This window comes from Copadichromis virginalis, linkage group LG17 (assembly GCF_057382275.1).
Source record: "Copadichromis virginalis isolate Kocher_CV1m ecotype Utaka linkage group LG17, C_Virginalis_male_GT1.1, whole genome shotgun sequence".
Lineage (NCBI taxonomy): Eukaryota > Metazoa > Chordata > Actinopteri > Cichliformes > Cichlidae > Copadichromis > Copadichromis virginalis.
The window spans coordinates 17,035,101-17,044,296 of NC_140634.1; the positions used below are offsets into that span (position 1 = coordinate 17,035,101).

Consider the following 9,196-nt stretch of genomic DNA (forward strand, 5'->3'; position numbering starts at 1 on the left):
GGCTAACGAGTATTAGCTTAGCATGCTAACCATAAGTACTAATTGTAAATAAACTTACTATTAAGAGCTCCAAAAGAGCTCCACTATTAGAGCTGTAACTTTCAGGGTACATGCTAGAAGTGCTTATAACAAAAACACATACGAACTATTACTACTGTGAGAACATTTTCACTATTAAACATACAGAAACACCAATGCTGCTCACCTGCACCCGTCTCCATTTTGGGATCATTTTCCTTTGCTCTGGCATGTTGTGCAGCCACGAGGAACCTTAACAATGCAGTTGCGTTATTTGTCGACCAGGTGGCTCCAAGTTTAATATAGTTAGTTCAATATGGTAATCTTCATATGAATAATAATTGTGAATTTTCGAGAGTTATAGTAGTATTTGTCTTCATTCCCATTTACCTTAACCCAGCAAATTTACCATTAATATGGCTGTAGTCACTTGAAGGGTCATGCTCACTTTGCGATCATCACCTTTTTTAAAATTTTTAATCTGAACAGCATTTATTTGGCCGACAAGCATGAACTGCCTACAGTTTACCACAAAAGATTATTTATTTATTTATTTTTACATCAATTAATTATTTTTCTCCAATCACAAATTTCCATAATGAGACATCGAAATCTGGCACATGCTCCAACTATTAACATGTTATAAAGCTTCTTTTTTTTGACTCCGTTACAGCTGCACTTGAGAGGCTGCTCATATCACACCTGAGGCGTGAGCCTGTATCATTTGTCCTGAAGGTGGCGCCAGAGGAAGATCATTTACACTGCACTCACAGGATGTTCTCATTAAATTCAGTTTTATATGATCAAAGTAAAACATGACATCTGTAGCATGAAGGAAAAAAAACATCCACAGGTAGACTATCTCACACAAACACTTTGTTCAATAGTTGGAGTTTATTAATGAGCATACAGAATTACTGTTAGAGCCTACTGTACCTGTACCTGTACCTTCTGGATATGTTTATAAAATATACGGTAATTATTATTCTTTACATACAAAGAGCCAGAAATAATGTTACATTGTTATACTGTTGAATCTTTTAAGCATAAAGTAACAGCTGATTCATGTGAAGTGCAGGAGGAGGTGAAAGATAATCCTACAAAAACCAGAGAAACAGGGCTCACAACTGGCCTGACAACCTGAACAATGTAAGGTTTCCTTCACTGATGCTAACAAACATTCATTCCCTTTGAGCTGTTAATGAAGGCACAGCAACACCTGAGGTCAGTATCATATTTAAAGTCTTTACACATGTAACCAAAATGAAATAACAAAGAGCAGCAGTTTGTTCAGAGACACCATCAGGAGTTTTGCTGAAAAAATCCAAACAAACAAACATGTCAGACCACGGCATTTAGACATAAGAAAAACGAACAAAGCTCATACAAAATCACATTCTCACCAGCAGAGCTCGTCCTTTGGTTTCTATTGGCATCAGGAAGTTTCCTAGAGCGCAGAGCACACAGGCCACAGCGAACGGACAGAGAGCCAGAATCACCGACTGAGACATCAGCACCTGAAGTACACACAAAGCAATGATAGACTGGACCAAAAACCTGAAAACTCTGATCATTAAGCAGGACAGCCAACGCACCTGAGCAATGAACGGAGCGATCATTCCTCCGATGCGACTGAACGACGTACAGAAACCCATCCCCAGAGAGCGCGCCACCGTGGGGTACACCTGAGAAACCAAAACTCCTGTCACCTCAGACCCGGTCCTTAAAAAATGCACCGTTGAAGCCAGCAGACTGTGAACGTACCTCTGCTGTGTAGATGTAAACCACATTAAAGTTCATGGAGACCAGAGACCGCAGCAGAAACAGCAGCACCGTGAAGCCAAACCTGCACGACCAAAACAGACCAGATGACATCACAAACCTTGACTTGCTCTAATGAGATGACGTCATACACTTGGACCCGGTCAGGGGGGTCCAATCTGTGGGGCTCTTACATAGTGGAGCAAATGTTGAGTATCATAAAGAAAAAGGCTGCTAACAGCTGCAGCACGGTCAGAGTCATCTTGCGTCCAAACACGTTGAGCAGAGCGATGTTTGCTGGGACCACTGGGAGGATAGAAGAGAGGAGTCAGAGTAGACCTGATCCGGAAACAGCACAGCAGCAAACCTTCGCAGTACGTTTTAGGAATTATTCTGCAAGTGTGGCTGAAAAACTGATGAACTGAAAATTCTCTCAACGCATTTCGCTGACGATGACTCACATGCAACCTCTCCGAGGCAGCTGATAAGCAGAGTCTGGTAGTCACTGTAACCAAAGGGGATGCAGTAACACAGTCCGTCCTCATGGCGATGTTTGACCTGATGCTCTTTGTCAGCATCGATCACACACAACAGGTTCTTCTCCAACAGTTCCGAACTGCTCAGCACTGAGCCGTAGTATATAAACGATGCCACAAACCTGACAGTGAAACAAATGAAAGTTGGTCCTTAACAGGTCCAAGAAGGATTATACATATTGGGTATAACAACCACATTCAATGACTTCTACAAACCTCGGATGTGTCTATGGTTGGGAAAAAAACTGCTGGGAGCATTTTAAGTTGTCTACGAAATGTTTCCAGAAATGCTTGAAACACTTCATAGACAACTTTTGTCTGTATAAACTTAGTACTTTAAATCTCCCTATTTGGCATCCAATCAGAAGACATAATACAGTATTCTCCTCTATGCCTATGATACCTTACTATGTTTTAATATAAAGCACGCATACTTTCTGATTTGGTTTCCTTAAAGAAGGAAAGTTTTTCATGACTATTCCTGTCTATAATTGTAACCTGTGCAAACCTCCAGTTTGCTTTCACTGGATCTTTTGCTTTTATCTGATAATTTGCTCCTTTGATGCCCTTTTACTGTGACGGCTATGTAGCCTGCTTTTATTAAAACACTAAAAAATAAAATACCATTACCATGAGTACCAGAGCAGTACAGATGTCCTCCTGAATAATGGGCTGAGCAGAATTCTCCAGCTGCCTCTTTCGCTCTGAAACACACAGGAACATTCACACCGAATATCCTATGACTGAATCCAGTGATACCCTCAGATTCAACTCAATTCAACAGTTTTATTTATACGGCACCAAATCACAATGGCAATCACATCAAGTTGCTTTATATTATGAGCCACCATCAGGACATCCCTGTGAATTACACATACTGCCCTGTGTAGTGTTTTTCCAGTAGACTGTTATCACAAACTTTAAGATAAAACAATTTTGAAATATTTTTAATCATTTTGACAGCAAAACATTTTCAGGAGCTGAAAGATTCCTTCAGCAAACGACTTTCAGGAAGATCGGTACACTTATTTCAAGTCTTACTCACTGCACTTAACGCACCGTGACGGGCTCCACGAGTCGTCCTGGCGGAAGAGAAGCTCGGTTCATTTTAGCAATCCAGTGCAGCGTTTTCATGGCAGCCTCAGTCTTTCCTGCTGATACGTTGTAACGAGCCGACTCAGGAATAAACTGATTTGAATCAATACATACAGAAACAGCAGTCAGTCTGGGTTCACGAGCCTGAATACATCCAGCAATCAGAAACTCACATTAGCCTTGATGAGATTATTGTGGCAACTTAGTCTTCCCCAGCTTATGCTTTAAGTGGCACTTCATGTGATTTCTACTAGTTTAGTGCCTCCGCTTCTCTTTTTTGTTCACCCCTCTCCTTTTGGCACTTTTAGTTTAACAACCAACAACCTAAAACCTGACAAACTACTTCAGAACCTCCAAATCATCCCTCACTTCTTTTAGTAACTGTGAATTATTACAGTAAGACTTAAACATCTTTGAAAACCTCTTTAGGAATCTTTCATTCTTCGTTTAATTTGCCACACTGAATGTTCATATGTGCATTCATTTCTAATCTAATGATCACAGCACTGCTGCACAGGTTAGGGTGGACAGGTGAGGGGCATATCTCACCTTAAAGAGGAAGATGAGGATGATACTCGGCGTGACAGAGATCCGTATCATCCACCTCCAGCCCAAAGTTGGAACCACCAGCATACCCAGAATGATGATAAGCATGGAGCCCAGCATCCAGAATATCTGACACACAAACAGGGAGCATGCTGGGAGATCTGAACTGATGACATCACACCATACAGGTAACTAAGCTGAGTTTGAGGATGCCTTTGAAAACCCCATGGGAGAAAAACAAACAAACAACGTGACGTGAGCTGAAGCTGTTACCCATGGAGCTGTGCTCTCTCCATGACGCGTATTAAGCATTAAAATAAGGCTGGCAACAGACCATTATCTGTGATTTATGATACATGTACGTGTTTTAGAGACGGACTCTGAGCTTTGCTGCTGTCGCCTTGTGATGTTTTGTATTTGCTGGACATCTAAAACTTTATCTTTCTCACATCTCTTTAAAAACAGAATATTATCTCCACAAGACTGTGATTAATAACTGCGTGTATACACTGACACGTGTTTATTTGATTGTATTGCCTTAAAAAGATAATAGACCTACTCATCTTTTATGTTTTTATCTTTTATGCTGAGCATGTTGAGTTTTCCATGTAATAAAATCTGCGTCAAGCTGCTATTGCCCATGATTATTATGAAGGTCAAATAAAACACTGGATTTAACCCTGTAAGGTCCTCAGTAATGGGCACTAGAACCCTCTCAACTTCTGTGCTATCACAATATCTGATTTCCAAAACATGACCTTAGAAATGAGGATTAGAGCAGAGTAAGGAAGGAACTGCGAGCGAAATAACAGCTGGTGACAGGAAGTGGGTGATCCCTCAGTAAAACTTTTATCAACTTCCAGGTAAGCAATAAAGGCAACGACCAACGGAGTCACAAATACTGTTGACTGATATACAGCGGTGGGTTACCCAGGCAACCTCAGCCTGTAATGTTTGATAGCGACCAACTGTCAGTGATAAAGTGATGCTGATGATCGCTTCCTGTGTGGACACTCATTAGGACCTCTGTGATGTTTCGCTCTGTGAGGTCTCCCAGATGGAGCAGTACTTTGTGGTCAACATGATTCTGACTTCCTCGTCTTTATTTTTGTGGAAACCAGTGAAATTCAAAGAAAGGATGAACTCACGGTGGCCAGAGGCAGCAGGGTGGCTCGATGCTTTGCCGGGATGAACTCGGTCTTCAGCACAAACCTGAACAGAGACACTATCAATTAGAGCAGCCACTGAAGCTTACCACCATCCAGCCAATCAGACTGCAGGATGTTCAGCGTAATGTTTGTGTGTGTGAGCTGACCCCTGCGACACTCCTGCTACGCCGCAGCCCACCATGGCACGCAGGAAGATGAACCAACCGTACGACGGTGCGAATGACGTGAGCAGCGAGAAGTACGCACTCCACACGAAGCCACCGAACACGACCTGGATCACACACACACACACACCAGCAGTCAACCAATCAGTGCACAGACTCCAGCTGAGACCTTGCGTGTCGGTTGTTTCTGACCTTCCAGCGTCCGTATTGGTCGGCGATGTATCCTCCCAACACTCCACAAACCATGAAGCCCAGAAAAACCATCTGAGGACACAGAGAGAAGTGTTGCAGCACTTTCATATAGCCATCACGTTAATGAGCTCACACGCCTCTGATGTAATGAAACAAGAAGCTGCTCTGCTGACTGTGAACGTGATCGATCAGTGAGACCTGTTCAGAGCTGCTGACCATATAAAGTCAAGCCATGCTAAAGAAAGCCCTACTGAGGTCAGGGTTACCCTCTGAGAGTTCAGAGGTTTCAGCCTAACTGGTTGACGCAAATTAATTGATTAATCAATAAATTATCAGCAGATCAGTCTGTGTGCTGTGACTCACAGTGGAGACGAGTGCCACCTGCCAGTCATCCAGACGCCACTCACATCGAATCTCCGGAGAAACCACAGCTAACAACATGATCTCCATCGCCTCCACGATCTGCGCACAAACACGAGCACAACAGTGAGCACCCTGATTACTTTAAATACTCTGAGTATTTTGCTGCTGAGCATAAACATTACTCACGTTGGAGCTGCCCATGATGACAAACAGCAGAATGTGAAAACGCCCGAAGCCGATTTTCTCCACGGCATCCTCCACTGTAAACGTTTTATCTGCTGCAAGAATCAATCAATCAATACATCAACTAACATCACCACCTTCCTCTTGCTCAGAATGGCTGTGACAGACACCTTTAATTTCATAATGAGGGAAATGAGGTGGTGAGAACTAGTTCTTCTGTGGTGGACTGATATGATCCTAAAACAGTTGAGCTTTAACCTCCTTGCAGAGGACTTGAGTCCCAGCATGCTCCTGATCAGGACCGCCTGATCCTGGTTCTGTTGGAGGTTTCTTCCTGTTCAAAGGAAATTCTTTGAACAGGAATTCGAGTCTTTACCTTTCAGAATAAAGCATCGCACTTCTGCTGTTAAGTGCTTTAGGAATAAAACTGGACTGAAATAAAGTACAAAGAAGGTCTCTGTAGTGAAACTGACCGTTAAAACCTGCCCATGGCAGAAACCTACTGTGCTTCTCCTGATGTTTTTGCAGTTTTTGCAGATAGGTTCATTCACAATAACATCACAACCTTTTTAGGAAACGTTTCAAAGGGCCTCACAGGATTCTCCAATGTTTCCAAGGGCATCACATCATCTCCAGATGTTTGATTATTGATTATCAGACTCACCATTGTTGCTATTGTTGCTGTCCTGCTTGTCGTCGGCAGGTTTCTCCTGCAGTTCCACCTCCTGCAGATGGATGGAGCTCACCAGCTGAGTCTTCATAGAGTCACTCATCCTGAAATGAGAAGTCTTCCTTTCAGCCGTCTGAGGTTCAACCGTCTGCAGATACATGAGCCAGAACATTTGTGAGCAGAGTTTCAGCTTCATGCAGCGCCGCTGATTTTAATCCGGTTATTAGTAAACTGAGTCTTCATTTCATCGTTTATATTAAAATCATATCTGTGGCAATGTTGCAGGCTTCTTCAAACATTCACTCACGCTTAATTCAGTTCAGTTTATTCAATTCAGTTTTATTTATACAGTGCAAAATCAAATACAGTGAAAGACAGGACAAAAAACATGCTGTGGAAGAGAGTCAGAGAGCTCTATTAACACATAGTGAGCGAGAAAGGTGACTGAAGAAGAAAAACTCAATGCATCATGGGAATCCACCAGCAGCCTACACCTATTGCAGTATAACTAAGGGAGGATTCAGGGTCACCTGATCCATCCCTAACTATATGCTTTAGCAGAAAGGAAAGTTTGAAGCCTAATCTTAAAAGTAGAGATAGTGTCTGTCTCCTGAATCCAAACAGGAAGGTGGTTCCACAGAAGAGGGGCCTGAAAACTGAAGGCTCTGCCTCATTCTAGTTTTAAATACTCTAGGAACAACAAGTAAGCTTAATCCACAACTGTTTGGTTTTACCTTTCAGCGGGTCTACAGTCTACAGAGTAGAAAAACCGATGTTCATCCAATGACTTCAGGGTGGCGTTACAAACACCGCTGAGTCCTTCAAAAGTAAAAGTCCCAAAGTACTACTGATCACCTTCTCCATCAAACTGATCTATTGACTGATTAATCGCCTCCAGAAAAAGATGAGATTGAGCAGACTGATCAGTGAGCTGCTGCCAATCAGAGTTTCAAACGAGCAGTTGATTTATGGATTTGAAACCAGTTATTAGTAAACAAAAAGAACATATTATTGTCAGGCTTACTTTATTACATTCTCTGAAGCTTTTTTTAAAATCATTTTGCTCTCACAAACACAGATTGTGCTTTATTCACAAGGGAGGTGTGTTAGTTTCTCTGTGAAGCTGAGGTGGAGGAAACTGAAGTAGGTGTTGTAACGAAGTGATTTCCAATGTTTCAATGTTTGTTTGTTTTTTTATGTGTAATGTCTTTACTTATATTGGTAAACAGACTGTAGAGAACATGATTTAGAGATGAATTATATATTAAGTTATGTTGTAAGTATGAACCTGTGTTGTTGTACCTGCTTTATAACCAATCCAGTCCTTTTTGGCCACTTAAAATATCTTTATTGAACTACTTTGTTATATCTGCTGCCATCTTAACCAAGTGTCTCTTGAAAAAACACACTTTTAATGTCAAAGAGACTTATTAGCTGGATAAAACAAGAGTGTTGTTGGTGGCTCAAGACAACCTGAGATCATTTGAGGGACATATTTGACATATGTTTCATATATCATAGGCCAAAAATCATTTACACCAATACAAGCAGTCTTTTTTTGGCAAATAACATTGCTGCAGATTTCAGGCAGACAATGAGTTTTTTGAACTACACGTAAGAAATCCTCAAACCTTAAAGAAACAAGCATACAAACTCTGGATGAGGAGATATTTTAACAGATGTGTTAATCCTTCTTTAATGAACTGGACGGAATCGTTTTGAGCCCAGTCAAAGGTTAATGGTCCGGGAAGAACCGGCGCGATTAAAACTGAGTGCGGGATTTATTATGACTACAGCCACTTCAGCTTCACCTCTCACACAGGAACCAACAGCGGAATCGAACCCTTAACGTTCTCTCTCAAATAAAACCAGTACTCACACAGATGTTGAGTTTCAACTCTGAGGCCGCCGGTGAGGTCTATTTTCATCCTGTAGCAGGTCACAGCCCGACAGGTAGGTCAACACCGTAGCTGTTCACCTGTCCAGGTGATTCAGGAAGTGCTATCGTCACCAGAGAGCCAGCCCGGGGGGAGGGGTAGGGAGCTTTGTGTGCAGGGAGTGGTTCAGTTCCGCCCATCAGCAGCTGAGTGAAGAAAAACAAAACAAGAGCCTCTCCACAACATTTAACGTCACAATGAGAGACAGGAAGTCAGCAAATGAAACAATATGGTCAAAAACAAGATCAATAATTTAATCTCTGAGCAGTTCGACCTAATAGATCTCAACCCATCACACATACCTCTGGAATATTTTCACTTTATGAAAGTTAGAGCACAAATATTTAAACTTTAGTCCTGAAGCTCCCCCTGCTGGCACTGACAGTAATTACAGACAGATCCCTGCAGTTCGTCTGAGGTCCAGCAGTGGCAGCAGTGAGTCAGTGCCCGTAAACTCCCATGTTAAAACTTTGCAGCAGAAATAAACATGCTTAAAACCTGATACACAATCTCATCATGTCTTTATAGATAATTTCCTCCTTTTTAACAACTCCAAGGGGGA

The 9,196-nt window shown here is 42.0% G+C and overlaps 1 protein-coding gene across 2 annotated transcripts; it reads right to left on the minus strand.

The window, feature by feature from the left end:
• Window positions 1-541: 541 nt before the first annotated feature.
• On the minus strand, window positions 542-8,777 carry svopl (SVOP-like). 2 transcript variants are annotated; one of them, XM_085435957.1, is made up of 16 exons: window positions 8,577-8,777; window positions 6,692-6,801; window positions 6,031-6,122; window positions 5,845-5,943; window positions 5,482-5,553; window positions 5,272-5,396; window positions 5,105-5,168; window positions 3,960-4,085; window positions 3,375-3,503; window positions 2,946-3,019; window positions 2,241-2,437; window positions 1,974-2,085; window positions 1,783-1,864; window positions 1,614-1,703; window positions 1,422-1,535; window positions 543-1,332 (listed from the first exon to the last, which is right to left on the minus strand). In XM_085435957.1, exons 2-16 carry the CDS (start codon window positions 6,798-6,800, stop codon window positions 1,321-1,323), a joined length of 1,497 nt encoding a protein of 498 aa, XP_085292083.1. In that variant the 5' UTR covers window position 6,801; window positions 8,577-8,777; the 3' UTR covers window positions 543-1,320. The 2 variants fall into 2 exon arrangements, with proteins under 2 accessions (XP_085292084.1, XP_085292083.1); XM_085435958.1 differs by lacking the exon at window positions 8,577-8,777 and having other exon boundaries at window positions 542-1,332; window positions 6,031-6,119; window positions 6,692-6,800.
• Between the last annotated feature and the right edge of the window lie 419 nt (window positions 8,778-9,196).

Bases quoted from the DNA above. Each gene is read 5' to 3' on its own strand.
- svopl (XM_085435957.1), bottom strand. From the start codon at position 6,800: ATGAGTGACTCTATGAAGACTCAGCTGGTGAGCTCCATCCATCTGCAG. The intron at 5,397-5,481 runs GTCAGAAACAAC...TGTGTGATCCAG, and splicing joins ACCAATACGGACGCTGGAAG to GTCGTGTTCGGTGGCTTCGT. The intron at 4,086-5,104 runs GTGAGTTCATCC...TTTGTGTGTCAG, and splicing joins CCCTGCTGCCTCTGGCCACC to ATATTCTGGATGCTGGGCTC.